General features: G+C 37.1%; 2 protein-coding genes and 1 long non-coding RNA gene across 15 annotated transcripts in view; 2 read left to right on the top strand and 1 right to left on the bottom strand.

The window, feature by feature from the left end:
• Positions 1–75: 75 nt before the first annotated feature.
• On the top strand, positions 76–8,953 carry RBM12B (RNA binding motif protein 12B). 4 transcript variants are annotated; one of them, XM_089335522.1, is made up of 5 exons: positions 194–345; positions 528–593; positions 3,846–3,928; positions 4,018–4,073; positions 4,636–8,953. In XM_089335522.1, the coding sequence occupies exon 5, from the start codon at positions 4,664–4,666 to the stop codon at positions 7,568–7,570; it is 2,907 nt and encodes a 968-aa protein (XP_089191648.1). In that variant the 5' UTR covers positions 194–345; positions 528–593; positions 3,846–3,928; positions 4,018–4,073; positions 4,636–4,663; the 3' UTR covers positions 7,571–8,953. The 4 variants fall into 4 exon arrangements, 3 of the variants coding, with proteins under 3 accessions (XP_008253952.4, XP_089191647.1, XP_089191648.1); XM_089335521.1 differs by lacking the exon at positions 3,846–3,928 and having other exon boundaries at positions 141–345; XM_008255730.5 differs by lacking the exons at positions 528–593; positions 3,846–3,928 and having other exon boundaries at positions 76–345.
• A 1,347-nt stretch (positions 8,954–10,300) lies between these two features.
• LOC149126272 (uncharacterized) overlaps positions 10,301–20,838 on the top strand; it is a 23,953-nt gene continuing 13,415 nt past the window's right edge. Inside the window, exons 1-2 of the long non-coding RNA XR_016235813.1 lie at positions 10,301–10,450; positions 17,964–18,031. This is a non-coding gene — a long non-coding RNA (uncharacterized LOC149126272). The remainder of the gene's footprint in view (positions 10,451–17,963; positions 18,032–20,838) is intronic.
• CIBAR1 (CBY1 interacting BAR domain containing 1) overlaps positions 12,284–20,838 on the bottom strand; it is a 26,619-nt gene continuing 18,064 nt past the window's right edge. For 7 of the 10 annotated variants that reach the window (XR_016235812.1, XM_070075307.2, XM_070075308.2 and 4 more), the window contains 3 exons: positions 19,151–19,264; positions 14,214–14,333; positions 12,284–12,529 (listed from right to left, as the gene is read on the bottom strand). Coding sequence is in view for 9 of the 10 variants with exons in the window: in XM_070075307.2 (XP_069931408.1) it covers positions 12,440–12,529; positions 14,214–14,333; positions 19,151–19,264 (324 nt within the window). In the remaining variant the exon portion in view is untranslated. The remainder of the gene's footprint in view (positions 12,530–14,213; positions 14,334–19,150; positions 19,265–20,838) is intronic. The other 3 variants (XM_070075310.2, XM_070075311.2, XM_089335523.1) reach the window with 2 other exon arrangements.

Here is a 20,838-nt window from a genome sequence, read left to right as displayed (position 1 = left end):
CCCGACTCCGCCAACGAATTTTGCCCTTTCCTGGCCGAGGCTCCGGGATTGGCTAGAATCTGGGCGTGCGCAGAAGCTTGGCAACACAAGGCTCCGCCTTCCCAGCCCTAACAACGGGAAGCGGGTGCGCGTCAGGGCTCGTGCGCAGGCGTGGCCAAGGCGCTGGGGTGGTGGGTTACGCCTGGAGAGCGCATGGGCAGACAAACTGTACGTCCGTTTGTCCGGACCGGAGGGGAGAGTGGGCGCCATCTTCTTGGCTCACTGAGGGTTGTACTTGTTCTGTGGAGGCTGCCGCGACGAGGAGACCCCGGCCCCCGGCCTTGTGTGTCCGACTCGGCAGCAGTGGTGTGTGTTTATTGCCAAGTGCGAAGCAGTTACCCTTGGGGCATGGGGCCGGGGAGGGGTTGGCGACCGAGACGGAAGAACAGGGAAAGGCGGGGCCGGCGGCCGCGCCAGGTTGTAGCGTAGCTTCTGCCGTTAGGGCACCCTCTTTTCTTGCTAAACACCAACTCTCCCTCTCCCGTCAGCCTCCATGTGGTGGTGTGTGTGCGCTTCCCAGCGATCTTGAGAGAAGATCTCGAAGGATTTCATAGGTATTTTTTTCTTTGCTATGTCATCGTAGTCGGTAGTGGCAGAAAAGCTCTGAAGGCCCAGCTCGTTAAGCTTGAGATGGGTGAAGTATCTCAGATTTGGGATCTGTTCACCCTGTGGCGAGTTGGGGTGGAACGTTTGCCCTTGGGACGGCGTAACGGAGATGCACGGGGGTTGGGCGGTGCAGGTTAATTTGAAGGCTGATTTTGGCTGAAGGTCTGGCGACAGCATCGGATCCCACGTAGCAACTTTGGCCTGGCGTGAAAGAAGGAAGCTCTGACCTCTGGGAGTATGGACAAAGGCTTTGGGCTATAGAAGCGATGCCTTCGGATGATTACCATTTGAGAATGATGGATGTTATGGGAAACCCTGTGCCGTATGATGGATTCGTCTTCACTTACAGTTCCTATTGAGGACTCTGGCTCTGTGTGGTCATGCCTTTGGCTTTTATATTAACCATCTACATTATAAAAGGCAGATCATCATAAAGAATAATTGTGGACTGGGGGACATTATTTTCTGCAGGAGAAATTCATATTTAGAATTTGAATATGCTTCATCACAACCTTGGGTTTTAAGAAATAATCACAGGCAAAAAGTAAAAGAATTTCTCTCCCTCTCCATGTTTGGAAAACGACTTTATTCACTATTTAAAATCCAATGGATCTGAGACTACACTACTTAAATCCAGTTTCCCTGTTTTCTGCTCAGTCTTACTTCATATTTTGCGTTATAATAAGTATTAAATGGGGTGAATTGCTGGATAAAACGAGCTGAATTACTTAAAATGTATTTTGAATTTCAGTGACTTACCTAACTTCAAAGGATCTATTTTTCACAGATGTCCTAACAGATCACTGTGTCTTTCAATCAGTGCGGAGATAAAAATACTTTTGCTTTCACATTAGAAAAATGTTAAGTGCAGAGTGCCTTAGGTTAATTTGTGTGTTTTGTTTTTTGTGTAATTTGCTGTTAGGAATATAGTTTCTGGTGAATTTTCTTAAGGAAATGATATTTTGAAACTGCAGGAGAAGTATTTATTTTGAGAGTTGGTCTCTAGATAGTCTCCTAGGTGTGTTATGGAGGGGTAGTACATTACCTTACTATCTCATGGGCAAAGACATTTAAGCATTAGATATATTTAACTTAACCATTAGGAACAAACTAGTCTGCTTGAGTCCATAAGTTTTATTTTTATGAAACTGCTTAGTTACTGAGAGTTAAAATAGTTAAGAAGGTAGTTTTTAAGTTAAGAAGGATAAATTACTAGTTTTCTGAAATTGACATGATTAAATTATTGCTCAAAATCTGATCTTTGTCAATCCTCTAATTCATTTGTAGGTGAATTTTAGTTCTCATAGTAAATAAATACCTTTGCAATTAAAAAAAATTAAGAGAGTTAATTTGCTTTTTTAAAATGTTGAAAAAGCAGCTAAGCCAGTCTATGCTTATGGGGGGGCAGTCTGGAACCTTAACATAGATACATGTTTTAGAAGTCATTTGTACTTTTTGTTGAATTGTTGGTGTGTATATTGACTAGTTGAAGAGAGAGGGCTTACACTGTTTCTTTTATGATACTGTGCAGATAAATTAATAGTAAACCTCAATATTTTTCAGATGTGGAACATGCCATCTTGTTATCTCTGTTATTTAGCTTATAGATAGTTTAATCTGTAGACTATTTTTAAAGGAAAATAGTCTTGCACACCTCAGTGAATATGTCTCAGACCCTATTTTGGAACAGTGGTACTGTAATTTGAGCACTGGACTAAAGCAACATTTATTTGCATATTAAAATATGTAAATTGTAGTTACTCAGTTGGCAGGTCTTAAAACTTGATTAATTAGCAAGACTTCAAAGAAAATGGGCAAACATTTGGCATAGATATTTGGGAAGCCCAGTTTCATATCAGAGTGCCTAGGGTTCAAGACCCAACTCTGTTTCCATTGCCAGCTTCCTGCTGATGTGCATTCTGGGTGGCAGGAGGTGATGGCTTAAGTAGTGGAGTTCCTGTCACCGACAAGGGAGGCATGGATTGAGTTATGGGCTCTGGGCTTCACTGTAGCCTGGCCCTGACTGTTGGAGGCTTTTGAGGAGTGAACCAGCAGATGAGAGATCTCAGTTTTTCAAGTTAAATAAATAATTTAAAAATACTTTGTTAGGTACTGTTAGTTTGGTTATCCCTGAAAGTAGTAAGTGTAAGTTTCCTTAAAAAGGTAGTAAGGGGCAGGTATTATCAGTTTAAACACCTATGTCCCAAGTTGGAGTATTTGGGTTCTATACCTGGCTCTGGCCTCTTTCTTACGTGAGCCCTGGGAAGCTGCAACTGATGGCTCAAGTATTTCAGTTCCTGCCACACACATGGAAGACTTTGAATTCCCAGTTCCCAGCTTCAGCCCCCCCCACAACGCTGGCTATTGTGGATATTTGGAAAGTGAACCAGCCTATAGAAGCTGTCTCAAATAACTAATGAATTGAAAAAACACCAAATTTAGTTAATACTGGTAAACCCGGTATCTAAAATTAATGAATTTTTATATTGGGTTTTCTCAAGAGTATGGATAGTTGTTCAAAATTGAGTAAGTCTATTGTCATAGAAAAATTTTGGATCTCAACATTTTCTATGTGAGATGAATTTTAATAGTTACTGTGTTAGGACTATAAGAGAGAAATGGTGTTGAGATTTTTTAAATTTAGGGATGGGGTAGTATTTGTCTCAGTTATGTTGAAGTCATGAAATTTGGTTGTGTGTGTGGAAGTGAGAGTTGAGTATATTCAAGTGGTAGCCATAGGTTTGGAGTTACTGCTTCAAAACAATTGTTTCTTGAGTTTCAAGATTTGGTGTTTTATTTATTGTATCATTTTGACTCACTGCTTAATTAATATGATTAGGTCTTAATGTTTTGAAAGAGAAGAGAAAAGAGAGTTGCATGTAAGTGTGATCTAGATTCAGTGAGAGAAGGTGTTTTTGAATTTTAGGTATTCTTAAATTGATATTGAGCTTGTAGAACTTCTTTTCAAGTGGGTATAAAACTCTTCTATACAGTACAATGCATAGACTTTACGGATAGAACTCAGTGAGTGTTGATAAATTTTACATATCTATGTAACCACCATGGCATTCACACAGTATAACATTTCCTTCACTCTTCTCATACCACTTCCAATCAAGGAGCACTTGTTTAATTTTCATCAAGATTTTTTTTAATGGTTTGCACATGTTTACTTAGATTTTGTACCTCCTTTTTTACAGAATGATGAAAATTTTCCTCTTTGAACAAAGAACATTTTGTAATGCTGTAATTGCAATTCTTTATATTGCTTCATTTTTGATAGGTAATTCTGAAATGAATTTCCTAATCAGGCGTTGTTTAAGCTCAATTACAGGGTTCAAGGATTAATTATATTTCATTTTCTTTCCACAGTTAAGTTGCTTTTACAGAATTAACAGGTCTCCAAGAAAAAAAAATTTTTTAAAAAGGTAAGACATACAAAGTTTAAGGCTTTTCACAGACAAAAACCGTGTAAAGTAGAATAGTACATCTTGGTACTTGTGATTTCTGTTCTTTATATCTGACCAGTGATACATTTAATGGAAGACAATTTATTATCATGATCAGAAGTTAGATACCATATATGGTTCTTCTAAATATCTAAAATTCATTGTGGTTGGTAAAATAACCTACAAACCTCTCTGAGTTTTAGAAGATACATTTCTAATGAATTCAGGAGTAGTTTGGTCTTGTTGTGAGGCAGCATTTGGCAGATTTACAAAGGCAGTTTTGATATTTTTGATGTTTATATTGTAGAGGATAGGTGAAATGAAATGTTTCTTCAAGGTAGTTGGTTCATTTGTATGTTTAGATGAGAGAAAGTTTATTCCTTGCTTAAGACTTAGAGACAATCACTGTTTTTGTGAACTTCTATCTTGTTTTCATTTATAAATGCTGAAGGAGGTAGGAACCAGGTAATTATTAAGCTTAGTTTGGGTTAAGGTACTTCAAAAGTAAGACTTGCTATTATGTGTACCTTTTTGTCTGCAGGTCATTATTGCTGTGGTTTGAGCTCAGCATGGCTGTAGTCATCCGTTTACTGGGGCTTCCTTTTATTGCGGGGCCTGTGGATATTCGTCACTTCTTCACGGGATTGACTATTCCTGATGGAGGAGTGCATATAATTGGAGGGGATGTAGGGGAGGCTTTTATTATTTTTGCAACAGATGAAGATGCAAGACGTGCCATAAGTCGTTCAGGAGGGTATATCAAGGATTCATCTGTAGAGCTCTTTCTTAGTAGCAGAGCAGAAATGCAGAAGACTATACAAATGAAAAGAACTGATCGTGTAGGAAGAGGGCGACCAGGATCTGGGGCATCAGGGGTTGGCAGCATGTCTAATTTTATTGAGGCGATTAAGGAAGATGCAAATAATTCTGGATATGGCTCTTCAATTAATCAAGATGCTGGGTTTCATGCTAATGGTACAGGACATAATGATTTAAGGCCAAGAAAGACAAGGCCACTGAAGGCTGAGAATCCTTACTTGTTTCTGCGAGGCTTACCTTACTTAGTAAATGAAGATGATGTACGAGTCTTTTTCTCTGGTTTGTGTGTTGATGGAGTAATTTTCTTAAAACATCATGATGGCCGCAATAATGGTGATGCCATAGTTAAATTTGCTTCCTGCGTTGATGCTTCAGGAGGTCTTAAATGTCATAGAAGTTTTATGGGTTCAAGATTTATCGAAGTAATGCAAGGCTCAGAAGAACAGTGGATTGAGTTAGGAGGTAATACAATTAAGGAGGATGATGTTCCTATGAGGTCTGAAGAACATTCTCCAGCAAGAGGAATTGATAGACATTTTCGAAAACGGTCTCATTCAAAATCTCCCAGAAGAACACGTTCTCGTTCTCCTCTTGGATTTTATGTTCACTTAAAAAACCTGTCCCTTAGTATTAACAAAAAAGATTTAAGAAATTTCTTTAGAGATACTGATCTGACTAATGAACAGATTAGATTTTTATATAAGGATGAAAGAAGAACAAGATATGCCTTTGTGATGTTCAAGACTCTAAAAGACTATAATACTGCTCTAGGTTTGCATAAGACTGTTTTACAATATCGCCCAGTTCATGTTGATCCAATTTCTAGAAAACAAATGCTGAAGTTCATTGAATGTTACGAAAAGAAGAGACCAGGGTTAATAGAGAAAGAGAGGTCTGGACATGTTTCCCAAAAATACTCTCAAGAAGGCTATTCTGGCCAGAAACTCTGCATTTATATAAGAAACTTTCCATTTGATGTTACAAAAGTTGAAGTACAAAAGTTCTTTGCAGACTTTTCTCTTGCTGAGGATGATATTTACTTGCTTTATGATGACAAAGGAGTTGGTCTGGGAGAAGCGTTGGTGAAATTTAAATCAGAAGAACAGGCCACGAAAGCTGAACGCTTAAACCGACGAAGATTCTTAGGAACAGAGGTATTATTAAGACTTATATCTGAGGCACAAATGCAAGAGTTTGGGGTAAACTTGATGTCTGGTGAGAAAACACAAGACCATTCACAGTCCCGTGATAGAGACGACCATTCCCATTTATTTAACTCAAGAGATGGACAAGTGTACTCACTTGGCTCTTCTGAAAACTTCAGACATCAGGAGTTGAGGCAAGTGGACAACTTCAGGCATCCCCAGGGGGATTTCCGGCGCCTTCCGGAAACCTTCAGGCGCTCTCCGGAGGATTTCAGATTTCCTGCAGAGGACTTCAGACGCTCTCCGGAGGACTTCCGGCACCCTCGAGAGGAGCACTTCCGGCGGTTTCCTGAGGAGGATTTTCGGCATCCCCGGGAGGAAGGCTGGAGACGGCCTCTTGAGGAGGACTGGAGTTGGCCACCGGAGGAGGATTTCAGGCGGCTTCCAGAGGGGGATTTCAGGCGGCCACCCGAGGAGGACTTCGTGCACCCTTGGGAGGAGGACTTCAGGCGCCCTCCGGAGGATGACTTCAGCCACTCTAGGGAGGAGGACTTCAGGCGACCGCCCCAGGGGGAATGGAGGCGACCACCCCAGGAGGAATTCAGGCAGCCCCCTGAAGAGGGTTTCCGGCGGCCCCCAGAGGAGGATTTCAGGCGTTCCCCAGATGAGGACTTCCGGCGGTCGCCTCCAGAACATTTCAGGCGGCCACCTCAGGAACACTTCAGGCGGCCGCCCCCGGAGCACTTCAGGAGGCCGGCCCCAGAGTACTTGAGGCGGCCACCTCCTGAGCACTTCCGGCGGCCGCCCCCGGAGCACTTCCGGAGGCCACCGCCGGAGCATTTGAGGCGGCCACCCCAGGAGCATTTCAGGCGGCCGCCTCAGGAGCATTTCAGACGGCCCCGGGAGGAAGATTTCAGGCATCTGCCGGATGAAGACTTCAGGGGCCCTCCTGATGACGACTTTGGGCACCCTCCTGATGAGGACTTCCGGAGCCCTCAGGAAGAAGATTTTAGATGCCCGTCTGATGAGGACTTCAGACAGCTCCCTGAGGAAGACCTCAGGGAAGTTCCTGAGGAGGACCCCGGACTTTCTGACGGCTTTAGGCCTCCCGGTGAGGATTTTAGGAGCCTGCCTGATGACTTCAGAAGTCATCGTCCTTTCGTGAATTTCGGTCGCCCTGAAGGTGGCAAGTTTGATTTTGGAAAGCGCAATGTGGGAGGGTTTCCTGAGGGAAGGTTTATGCCTGATCCAAAATTAAATTGTGGTTCAAGTAGAGTAACTCCTATTAAGATAATGAATCTTCCATTTAAAGCTAATGTTAATGAAATTTTGGACTTTTTCCATGGTTATAGAATCATACCTGATTCAGTTTCAATTCAATATAATGAGCAAGGATTACCTACAGGGGAAGCTGTTGTTGCTATGATAAATTATAATGAAGCTATGGCTGCTATCAAAGATCTGAATGATAGGCCAGTTGGTCCCCGCAAAGTTAAGTTAATTTTGCTCTAGAGGCTGCATGTCTAAATTCAGTTACCTTCCACAGTATTGATGCATTTTTTTAAAAAAGTGTTTTTTAATTAATGAAAAGAAACATTTTAATTTTGACCTGCGAAATAGAAAAAATGTAAATAGAATTTGAATTGGCTTTTTTTTTTTTTTGGCTTGGAAATTGCTGTTCATTTTTTCTAATTTAAAACTATATATGCCTTTTTCTTTGAGAGAGATAACTAATTCCTTGAGTTTGTTCATTTTTGTTGATGATATGGATAAATCTCAAGACTTGTATAGAGTTGTATTTGCGGAAGACAAATTTTATATTCACTTTCATTCTGTAGTTTACGTCTTTTACTCCGTCTGTATAAGGAGCTGGTCAGTAACTGATTGTTCAGGTTTGGCATTTTCATTGCTACCTGCCTACAGAATTAACCCCCACTTTGTCTGAGATATTGCTGTTTTAAGCCTCCTGTTAATTACAAATAGTTCAAAATGGACAGACTGTGAACTTGAAATATACTTATGTAAAATGCTTAGGAGATTCTTAAAGTTTCCATGTTCATTACTTTGCAGTTTTATAAAAATAAAAATATTGCAACTGAATAGAGCAACTAGTTAATTTGTATTTGTATAAAAAGAAAAAATAATTGCAGCTTGATATTACGAAGTTTTTCAACTATGTTTATGATGGGAGGGACCACTCTATAATAATAATGTGTAATTCCATGATTTCTTCAACATCTTGACAACTAAACTGATAAAGACAAAATACTTGAAAGATAAGAATGTAATTTTAAAAGGTGCAAGGAGACTTCCAGGCTTCTCATCCTGGCAAGTCTCTGACAAATGGATATAGTTTGTTTTTCTAGGAAGAATTTATTGATGATACGTAAAACTTGTATGTTTTATTAGGTTCTTTTTTTTTGGCTTCAAAACCTTCTGTCCATTCAAAGACTCAGTAACAAGGTTTAAGACTTGAGAGATTGGATTTTGACTTCTTTGATAATCAACATTTAATGTAGACGTTTTGCAAATACTGGATTTGATTTTTTATACTCATAATATGAGTGGCTAATATATATTGGATGTTTACTATATGTTAGGCACTATAAGCACTTTATGTGTATAATCTTAATATTCCTTAAGTACAGGTTTGTCTGAAGTCACAGTAAGTCATGGAACCGTTTCAACCCAGAATAACCATAGGTTCCAGTTCATGCTCTTAATACATTTGTTACCTCACTTTACTAAATTGTTTTAATTTTAGTAAGACCATGCCAAAAGCATTATAAAGGGTGAGTGGTTTTCTTACTTCCATTGCTGCTTTAAAAATACCATAAAAAAAAAAAACAAACCCTAGGGTATTCAAACATTGTTAATAAAAGACCAACAGCTTTAGGAGGTGTGTGTGTTGTTTTGTTTTTTTTCTTTTTTTTTTTTTAATATCCAGGGTTTTTCTTGAGATGTGACTATGTATTGGCTTCAAATTCAGAATTGTTCATTTTATACAATGTGATTCAAGTTTGGTTGGCCTTTTATGCTGGTTTATATAAAACATAAAGTTGTATTTCCTCAATTCTTTGATTCAGAGAATTTCTACATTCAGTAAAAATAAAATTGAATTTATATGTGGTAATTTAGTCATGTAATAATAGGATATTACAGAAGCAGAATTCCTTGTCAGTGCTTAGGCAGTTACTACCTGTGAGTATTTTGGGTTAATTTTCAGTGATTTAAAGAAATCCAAGAGAAGCCCGCTTAAATTTCCATTAAAAATATTTATTTATTTATTTCAAAGGGTTACAGAAAGAGAGGAAGAGACAGAGAGAGATCGTCCATCCACTGGTTCCCTCCCTAAATGGCTGTAATGGCTGGGGCTGGGCCAGGTATGTTTCTTCAGAATCTCCCAAGTGGGTGCAGAGGCTGAAGCAGTTGGGCCATCTTTCTATTGCTTTCCCAGGAGCATTAGCATGGAGCTAGATCAGAAGTGGAGTAGTTGGGTCTTGAACTAGCTCCCATGTTGGATGCTGGTTTCACAGATGGTGGCTTTACCTAGTATGCCACAAAACCAGCCCCTAAATTTCTATATATTTTTTAAAGATGTATTTATTTATTTGAAAGTCAGAGTTACATGAGAGAGGAGAGGCGGAGAGAGAGAGGTCTTCCATCTGATGGTTCACTCCCCAGTTTGCTGCAATGGCTGGAGCTGTGCAGATCCAAAGCCAGGAGCTTCCTCTGGATCTTCCCATGCTATTGCAGGGACCCAAGGATTTGGGCCATCTTCTACTGCTTTCCCAGGCCATAGTGGAGAGCTGGGTCGGAAGTGGCGCATCCGGGACTTGAACCCGTGCCATATGGGATGCTGGCACTGCAGGTGGTGGCTTTAAGTGCTATGCCACAGCACCAACATTTCTATATGTTTTTAATAGTAAATATTTTAGTAATAGTAAAGAAACTAGTAAATTCATTTCAATAAAAGTACTTCAGTGTGGATCTTTAGTAAACTTATAAATAGAAAATTAATAAACTAATTGGAATAAGCAAACTATGAATAACATAGGAAGAGAGGATATTTTTAGTTGCTCAAAGATTACAATAGATGGTTAATTTGATCAGCCTTTTTGAGGAATGTACACTAGACTAACACTCTTCCAATACATAGCAGTAAAGCTAACATGAAGCTGAAGGTGAATGATCACTAAGTAGAATTGCTTCTCATACTTGGTGGGATGGTAGTGGTAGAAGAGGCCAGCTAACTGATTTATTCCTTACTGTATCAGGATTTAATTACAGAAAGCTGGTTTCTGGTTGGAAGCCATTTTTATGGATGTTTCCATCTCTGCCTTTGGTGATAGGTTGACTTAATCATGATGGGAGTATGTACCATGGAATTTGGTAAGTACCATGTTAAAATTGGTAAATGCAGCAAATTAGGGCAATCCTCTGTGTCTCACAGAGAAAGCCAGGTTATCAGTACACCATCAATTTTTAACACATAGTGTACTGAATCCTCACATACCCATCACCTGGCTTCAGTAATTACCACATATAGCCAGTTTTCCCTTTCTGTCTTCCATTAGCAGGTAATCAGTAACACTGAAGGCATAGTGGTTCTCTAGTGTGATGCCAATGTCACTCATTCTGAATGCCAAACATTTCTGTCTAGAAGGTTCCTGAAAAATAATAGGTCGTATCTAGAAAGTAAACTTAATCCCATAACCAAAAGATAGGTAAAAATCATTAAGGGTGCACTTCTGTGAATTTACACTGATATAGTGGCTCTTGATTTGCCTATCATCTATTAAGCAACAATCCTGGTACTTCTATCTTTGCATTAAGTGTTACCTGTTATTTAATGAACTGCATTAATTCCTATTTTATAGGTAAGAGAAGGAGCCCTGCAGGCTAAGTAACCTGTTGGTTTGGTTGCCTGTTTTTGTTTTTTTTTTAACAGCAGGGAAGCTAAGAATGGTTTTCACATTTTTAAAATGTGGTTACATCTTAAGTGGTTTATAAACACCCACATAATTGCCTTGATTTTGGCTCTTGGCCCCCAAAACATATTTACCATTTGGCTCTTTAAGAAAGTTTACCAAATTAAAATTGGTCTAAATAATGAAACAATTTACATTGATGAAAATATTTCTGTGGCTACTTTTCCTGTTGTTCTTAGAATGTTTCTTTGAGGTAGATCATTTGTTTTATTCTAGAATTATTTATGTGTTAAGTACCATTTTACTTTGCAAGTAACACAACTGGAGAAGTTGCTATTTATATTTAGTAAGCAGCAAGAGAAATACTGTGACCCTGTTTTTGTTCTCCTTGAACTACACATCATATTAAAACACTACGAGAATAATAAGTCCAATGATCACATCAATTTCTTGAGAATATTTAAGTAGGGTTTTAAATGTTTTGAATATTTTCAAAGAAGTTGACAATTTTTATCACTTAGAACTCTTCCCAGGAAGCAGTTCTTTAAGAACAGAATTATGAATGACAAGTTAAAAATGCTTTCTAGAAAGTCTTTACTTTTCTGTTAATGAGTAATTGCTTTTTTGTATTATCCAAATGATTTTATAAATTTCCTAATTTTTATATGCCTGAGATCCATGAAAGTAAAATTCTTCACCATAAGAAAAAAATAGATACACTAAAGGGCTCTGATTAAATTTTATATAATTTTTTAAGGGTGAATGACTGTATATCCTTTCATTATTAGGTGGTAGCCTGGTAAAATTTTTGAAGAATTTTTAATGATTTATCATGACGCCACATTCCAACAAATTACTTGTTTCCCTAAAGCTGTACCATGTGTACTGTTTTTGTAAGTTTTGTTTTAAAGTCAGTCTGATTGTGGTTCTTTTATAAAGGGAAACTTTATGCTTTATGTAAATTTATAAAACCCTAGTATCTTAGTGTCCTGTAAGCTTTATTCTTGTTGAAAAGTATATCAAATACTGAAACTTAGAATTTTACTTAACCCTTCATGGAATAGATTTGTGTCATCAGACCTTTTCTGGTGATGAAAGCACAGAGTCCTAACAATTTAGTTAAGTCTTTAGTTGTTTTGTCATCCTCTTAACTATTGCAACTTGAACTAGGTATATTGCATTAATATGAAATGCTTTCAAATACATAATCTTTTCTTTAAAAATGGAATTTATACCAAAGAACCTGTACCACCAGGATGTGGAAATGACTGGTGTATAATATTTAAAACATCCATTTTTGGTCAGCATAAATTTCATTTAATTTTTTTTCCATTTCTAGTAGAATTTCATTTTGAGGTTTAATGTTTCAAGTGAGTATAGCATTTTACAATTCAGTAATCTTGGATTTCAAGTCATTAAAGATGAAAGTGGAAATGTGAAGTTAAGAAAATCAGTTTTCATCTTCTGTAACATCTAAATCTTCATCATCTGCATCATCATCTTCTGTATGTTGGTCCTTTCTTAGTCGAGAGGTGGATACCTGTTAAAAGTGGTTAACACAATTTTAAAAATAAAAAAATTAAAAATATTTTTACGTTTGGTATCTTTATATGCCCTTATAGGAAAGGTTACACAAAACACGCATTTCAGAAAAATGTCCATATGTCATTGCTTAAAAAGTTTTATTTATTTGAAAGGCAGGGCAACAAGGCCGGGTGAGGGATAGAGAGAAAGAAAAAAATCTTCTGTTTGCTGGTTCACTCCCCAGATGACTACAGTACTGCGAGCTGAACCAGGCTGAAGCCAGGAACCAGGAATTCCATTCTGGTCTCCTACATAAGTGGGTGGCAGGAACCCACATAATTGGATCATCACTTGTTCTCTCCCATGGGCATTACCAGGAAGCTAGAACAGAAGTAGACGTGAGACTTGATCTCAGGTACTTCGATATAGGATACAAGTGGCAGTGGTGACTGAAGCCACAGTGCCACAGCACTTGCCCCTTAATCATTTTTATTAATGAATATTCCCTATAAATTACTATATTTTAAGGCTGAGAAAGCCAGTATTCATTTTTATTTTTTGAGTATAAATATGAAATTATCTGATTCCAGTTGACAGTTCCCTGTACTTCAGTAAAAATAGATTTTCAGAGAAAAGCATAGCTTCATTATATGAAATATCCTTGAATCATAGAAACAGTATTTGAATAAAAATCATCAAATGAATGACAAAAACACATCATTTCAGTGAGGTAGTGGGGTAGAAATAGTAGTATAAAAGTGATTTAAGTTGCAGTCCTGACTGTTGGACCTGGGACATATGTTGCATAAAACATCCCTGAGGAGGATACTGGGCAATGTCTGGAGATACCAGTGGTTGTCCAGATACCTAAATTAGCTAAAATATGTATAGCACTTTAGAATACATATCTTAGATAGAACTTTACATATATGACATTGTTTGAATTTATGTGCAAAGCCTTTATTGCTGGAATAATAAAAATACAGTTTGGTTAGGAGAAGAGAGAAATACAAAGAAGAAATGAATGCTTACAAGAGAACCAAATGAAAAAAAAGCATGGAGTAAAATTGTATTTTCAAAGTATTTTGTTTAATTCTTACATAAAATGTCTTAGCTCTGTTGATCAAAGTTTGGCAAGTTATGGCTTAGACTGCTTCCTATTTTTGTAAGTAACAGTTTTATTAGAACACAGCCATAGTGATTTGTGCGTTATTTATAACTGCTCTTAGTTGGGAGCTCTTAGTTGGCCCATAAAACCTAAGATATTCTCTCTGGTCCCTTACAGAAAAAACACTGCTCTGGATACTAGGTCACTTAGGCTTTATTGACAGAATACTGGAGAAAACTGTCTCTCTGTCTAAAGATAGCTGCTTCTGGAACTATGATTATGTTTAACAAAAGGTCCCTTATAGGTATGATACTCAGATCCTTTAAATCTTATAGTGAAATTTAAACTTAAGCCATTTGACCTCAAAATTTATTGTCTTAATATTATACTAGACCATTCTTTCGTCTTCTTTGCTCCCAAGAGTTCTGGTTTTGAGAGTTAAATGTAATTATAAAAGATGGGAAATTTCTTAACTGTTGGACCTTGTACAATCTTCCATTATTTTATAGAAGGTAAGTTATGTGAGATCTGATGACTGAGGGAAAAACATTTTTAGTACTGAATAATTCCTTTAAGATGGTTTCTAACTTACCTGCCCTGTTCCAGATACACATTTAGCTGACAGTGATCTCTGAAGAGGCGACTTTGAATTTGCTCTTACGATATCTAAACGGGATGTGTAATCTGGTGGATACAGAGAATTTCGGAAAACCTATTGCAATGATAAGACAACAGTGTAAAATACATGCTAAGCAATGAAAAACTAGATGGCCAAATTAAGTGCCTTCTACTTATTTTTAAGCAACTCCTCCCCAAAATGGACAAAATTCTAATTATTGTAAATTTCAAAGAAAAACAAAAATAAATTCTAGACTTAAGTTAGAAAGAGGAAAGCCAAATCCAGTTTGAATGTGTAAGATGATGAGGGATGTAAACAGTAACTTGTATGAAAGAATCACTTGAGTGCGCTTGCCAAAGGAACTGTAGTTCTGACAAGCTAGTGGAGAGGCTGCAACTCATACCTTTGTATTCTGCCTAAACTCTTGTATCACTTTTAATTTCACTGAAGTACTGCTGTGGATAAATCCCAGAATAAACTGGAGCTGCTAATTTAATGGATTCCACTAGGATTCGGAATTTGCAAGTTATCTATAAGCTGTATTTCCAAATCTTAACTTCAAGTCTGTTTTCTCTTCCTCCATTTCTTTTATATATATAGGCTTACAGTAAGGTTATCAGGTGTGAATTGCTTCAGTTCCTCTCTTATTCACACTTTTCATCCCATCCTTTTCTTTTTTAAAAAGGCGAGTATCATTCTGGTCTTTAAAAATGTAAATTTTTCCTTTATTCAAAATTTCAAACAAGCAAACAGACTTTCCCATAGTTCCTTTCTTTTGGAAAACATGCTCAATATCTAATACCTTTACTCCTTAACTTCTCAGATATTCTTCTTGATTCTTTTTTCAACAAACTACAATTTGAACTCTCATTTTGCACTAAAATTGCTCTTGCAAAAATTGCCAAAGTCATCTTTGTCTTCATCCTCCCTGACCTGGTCCTGAAACCTTTTTCTATGTCATCACTTAACTCTTTCATTTTGCCAGCTGGCCTATTTTTTCACATCTCCTTTTCTACTGATTATAATTTAAATATTTTTGAAGGTTTTCTCTTAAGCTACTTAGATATTCCTCTGAAAGATCTTACTTGCAGTGTTTAATGGCTAGCTTTGAACCAATCCTCTATACTCCATAAACTCTCTTGACAGCTGTATTCATTCCCAGCTACACCAGCTCTGTCCAATAGAACTTTGTTATTTAACCTTAGTAGCCATACACTTTTAGCTACTTTATTGGATGGTGCAGCTCTAGATTACTTTTACAAAGATACTAAGGTAGACCAATTTATAAACTTAGGCATTCTCCCTACATTTAACTGAGGTATTTATTTTAGGTCATAGACTCCACACATCTTTTTTTTAGCTTGTCTTACTAAAGACCAAAATATGTTATTTCTCTATTCAAAAACGTTTTGTGGCCCTGTCAAGTCCAAATGCTTTAGATGACACCCAGGGCTTAAGCTCGCTCAAAACTATCCACTACTCTTCTAGCCAACATACCTATATGCAAAGTATGTTATACTATGCCTTTGTAGTGCTGGTTCCTTAAGAGCCAAATCAAAATGTTACCTTTTGCTCAGTTCCAACTGTTCATACCCTCAAGTATTGCTTTTATCTCATTGTTCTGTAACAGATTACGTATCTCTCTCTACAACTTATCTTAAATTCCTATAGTACAAGGAGTTCTGGTTTATCTTTGCAACTCCTAGCTTAAGATAGCAGCAACTTGGCAAATATGTTAATTCATTTTTGCCAAATAAAGGATGTTAACCCTCATGTGGTAAGAAAACAAGGCTATTCAAACAAGAGAATGTCTCTACATTCACTGAAACCTTGGAAAACTGCAGGACATGAATCAAGGGATAAAACTCAGGAAGTGAGATAGGAGTTGTGGGGCAGTTCAGATACTGAGTAGGTTAACAGACTACTGAAGACCAAATTATATTTTGAGGCTAAAGATGGAACAGTGACATCCTAAAATGATATAAAAACTAGATGATTCATTAAATGGTACTTGGAGATTCATTTTTGATAGAACTTTTAGCTTTTCTAACAAAGATGAAATAGTGGAAAATGGAAGATAATATATAACCACTGGGATGAAAATCTCGACCAGGTTAAATACTAAACCTAGTGCAAAACAGATTTACAGGAATATTAATTTATCGGTAGTAATGCACTTTCTACTTCTTATAGCAGTGAATCTCAAAATCTAAATACATTCTGAAAGGATTGCACAGAGGTGATCTTTTGAAGTGAAAAATGGACCTGATAGTACATAATGTGAAGAAGCATACAAAATGGTTTGTGATAAAACTAAGAGTGTTAGATTGCAAAAAGCTACTTGCTGCTGAAATCTCAGCAGCTCTCATAAAGGATGGATTACTTGCAAGGATAGCAAGTTATTTCCCTGCCCCTTTCTGCGTGTTTTGTTCACTTGTTTCCAAGAAACTTTGTATTTACAGGGTCCTTCCTCCTCTTGGTACCTCCTCCACTGACTGCTCTGCTCTCCTCTCTCTAATTGCTATATGGTGTAACTGTTTATGCCTACGTTTCACTAAATGTGCCCTGTACTGTGCTGTTTTAAATATACCGATCTTTATTCATGACGGTCCTGTCTCACAGCCTTTGTGTGTCTGTGTCCTCTGTCTGAAAGCTTTTGCTAGATATCTTCCTATTCCTCAAGATTTTAATTAAGAAATCATTTTTTTTGATTCTGTCAACTATTTGTGACACATACAATGAATCTCCCCCCATTCTAATTAAGACATCATTTTTTGATTCTCCTATTTGTAACACACAAAATTTCTCTTGGTTTTACTCACACACACACACACCAAGCATACTTTTTTCTTTATGGAAGTAGTCATATCAAACTTAGTTACGTAGTACTTTTTAAAATGTCAACTCACTGGTACATTAAATTTCTGCTTTGAAAGTTTGGCTCATTTCTCACAACAGTAAATCCTCAGCACTCAGACTGGTGTCTAGCATGTAACAGGTGCTCAATAAATATTGAACCAGCCATATTATGAGGTAAATACTATAATCTTCATTTTAGAGAAAAATAATCTGAATTGTGAAGAAGCTCAGTATTTTTCTACTAGAATGGGAGAAGTTGATGTTAAAAAACACATTTACCACCCAGCCCTGAGATCTTCAGTTTTTCATAGATCTCCCACAAACTACCTGGCCAGTGGATTATAAGTAATGATAAGACAAGTTACAAAGGAGGTGCTGTGTTAGAAACGATGTCTAAGCTCTGGAATGAGAAAGAAAATCTTGGGGACCACATGGCTTGAAAGAACTTTATTATCAATTAACAAATGGCCTATCAAGGGTATTAGAGTAAGGAAGAAAATACTTGAAAAGGGCCCCAGAGAGGGATCACTTTTGAACCTGTCATGAAATACAGTGTTATTTCTTGTAGGAAATGGTTCATGTGACCCATTAAAAGCCATACTTCTGGCAGTCTCATGTATAAACAGAGCACGGAAGGAAACATGAATTACCCTGACTTGATCAGTATGCACTGTATACCTTTATTAAAACATCACAATGTACCCCATAAATAAGTACAGTTATTAAATGCTAAAGATTTTAAGAAGTATTTAAGGAAATGAAAATGCTAACCTGGTTGGATTTTCATACATAAAATGAAAAAATAATCTCCATAGCACTGTATTCTCACCTTTGAATTTGACTGTCAACTCTGCTCTTTACAAGCTATGAGACCTCTGGGAAATCTCTTAAGCTTACTGTGCATCAGTTTTCTCATCCACAGGATGAAGACAGTAAGTACTTTTTAATCAAACTTTATTGCAGGATGAAAACAATTATCTTGGTTAAAATTTTTAGATTGGTAGCTGGCCCAAAGCATTTAGTATTATAAATATTTATTATTTTACTACTTTACAAATGGCAGCTAAATGCCTGATAATCCATTTTTTAAAAGATAAAGGAATGAAAATTTAGAAGCCAGCTTTAGTATCTGGAAGGAAAGGACACTTAGCAAGTCATCTGTTGACCAAGAGAAAATACAAATGTAATCTTGTGTATATAACTGTCATAAAATGCAAATCAGAGTTTGTCATTGGAAACATATGCAATATACACATTCAAACGTACCTTGATTTTAAGCTACATTCTGGTTTTATAATGATTAAGTTCCCTGGACCAGTGAAGTAATGGGACAAGAAGGTGCAGAGGATCACTCTTAATAGCCTGTTTCTCTAGTTGTAAAATGAGAATATAGTTTGATAGACCTTTTTTGAAATGCTTGGGGCCAGAAATGTTTTAGAGTTTGGATTATTTTTTTCAGATTTTGGAATATGTACAGACTTTAGATACCTAATTCAATTTGAAATCCAAAATGTTCTAAAATATGAAAAGAGAATTTTGACAGAAAGTTTTGTTTTGGAACATTTTAAATTTCACACTAGGGATGCTTAACCTGTAATGGTATGCACATACCTCTTAGGATAGTGTGATGAATTGAGAAAATACATGTATAGAAAGTACATAAAGAGAAAAACATATAAAGCATTTGAGCGCTGTGCATGTCATCAACATTCAAATGTTGCTAAAGTCAAATACTAGTTAACTGTTAGCGCACTTTTGTGGGGCTTCTATCACCAGTCAAAATGGTAGAATTTTATTTCATGTAATGGTCTTATATAGACAGTATTTTACTAGCTATATTAAATTAACTCTTGGATCTTTTACTATGGTTTATTTTAAAAGTTAAAATGTAAGTAAATAAAAAACATAGCTATTTGGGACTGTAAACCATAATATAGGAACGTTGTAGTACTCTAATTTACGATTTTTGTTACCCATACAAACTAAACTAACTACAAACTAATCTCATATTAACAGAAGAACAGAGGGAGCTTAGACAGACATAGTCCTACCTCTAAATCTTCATCCTCATCAATCTTCTGTATATTTTGGTAGGCAGCAGTGTAGACCTCTAATGCTTTGCCGTGAAATAACATTTCGATTGTGATAAACTCTGAAAATATAGTCTTAAAAAATTCAGATTTAAACAATTTTATAAGTTGTTTTATGAATTCAGTAAATTTCACTTTTATGAAATGCAGAAAAATTTTTTTCTAGAAGGCAAATAAAGCACAAAAATTAAAATAGTTGCAAAGACCTTTTGCAGCGAAACCTTCAAATTATGCAATGTATATCCTATGTCACTATTTACTCTTAATTCTCTACATACCCTGTAATTGACATTTGTAATAATAAAAGATCAAGGGTTGGTATTATGGCACACCAGGTTAAGCTGCTGCCTATGACACAAGCATCCAGTAAGATTGCTGGTTTGAGCCCAGCTGCTCCACTTCTGATCAAGCACCCTGTTAATGTTCCTTGGAAAGAAGAGAAAGATGGCCCAAGTGCTTGGGCCCCACCACCCACAGGGAAGACCATACCACATGGCTGTAAGTTTTAGTTTTAGAGCAGTGCAGTCCTGAAGTTGGTAGCTGAGCTACTCCAGGTATTAAAGCAATAGAACTTTTTTTTAGATTGGAATTAGGTTCCATCATATTTCTGATTATATGTTATCTTTATTCTCTAAACAAAGGAACTACTTGGTGGTAATGATGATGATACCACTGATTATGGCATCTGCATAGAGTTTTGCAGTTTGCAAATGCATGCTTTGCCCAGTGTTCATCACAGCCAGAATGTTGAGATGTGGATCTGATTCTAAGGTTATAGTTATGGCTCTTGCTCACTAAGAGCTATAGATTATAGCTCTTGCTCTTTGTACTGTGCTGTTGTTAAAGTCATCATTTCTTTCAGAAACTGAAGGTAACCTCTATGAACACGATGAAAACTTAAGGAAGATTATGAGCCAAAAGATAATGCAACAGGGTGAGATGATTGGTAGTCAGACAGGATAGAAACCAGACGAGCTTTTAGTAAATATACTCTTATCTTTTGAATTATTGCCTCTTGGAAAATAAAATGTCCAAGCATTAATATGGAATGAACTGGAATGAGTAAGAACAAGGTAGAAAGTAAGTATTGTCTTTAAAGCTACAATGGAAAAGGTGGATTAGGCTAGAAGGCAATAGTCAAATACATGTTTCCCTTCATCTCTGCACTCCTGAGATATTCATCAAGCAAGGAGTGGTCATGTGCTTTGGAACATAACCATACAGCTATCCATTAGTGTCCTGTGATTCTTTTCTCCATCTTGTTTCTTAAACAAATATTTGAGTCTTCTGATTGCTGCTTGAGGGGAAAGAGATCCATAACTGAAAATACCCTTTGTCACCAAGCAAATGTCAATCTGATTAAGATATTGAGCTCTGAGATAAGAGATTTGTAACTGATAGTGAGCCTTCCTGTCACTTTATATAATGTCACAGAGGGCTCTGGTATACTGGACTGGCAACTGACTGTTTACCAAGGTAACAATTTTGGAGGTGGGCATTTGGTGTAGTGGTCAAAGTGCTGTTTAGGATGCATGCATCCCTTAACAGAGTGCCCAGGACTCTGCTTCCAGTTCCATCTTCCTGCTAATGCACACTGGTGATTATCAGCAAGTGATAGCTCACATAGTTGGGTTCCTGCCACCCACATG

This window comes from Oryctolagus cuniculus, chromosome 6 (genome assembly GCF_051225735.1).
Source record: "Oryctolagus cuniculus isolate XC-2025 breed Fujian yellow rabbit chromosome 6, ASM5122573v1, whole genome shotgun sequence".
NCBI classification, from domain to species: domain Eukaryota; kingdom Metazoa; phylum Chordata; class Mammalia; order Lagomorpha; family Leporidae; genus Oryctolagus; species Oryctolagus cuniculus.
Note: the sequence above shows the minus strand (reverse complement) of the source record. Positions and strands in the feature narration are given on the sequence as shown.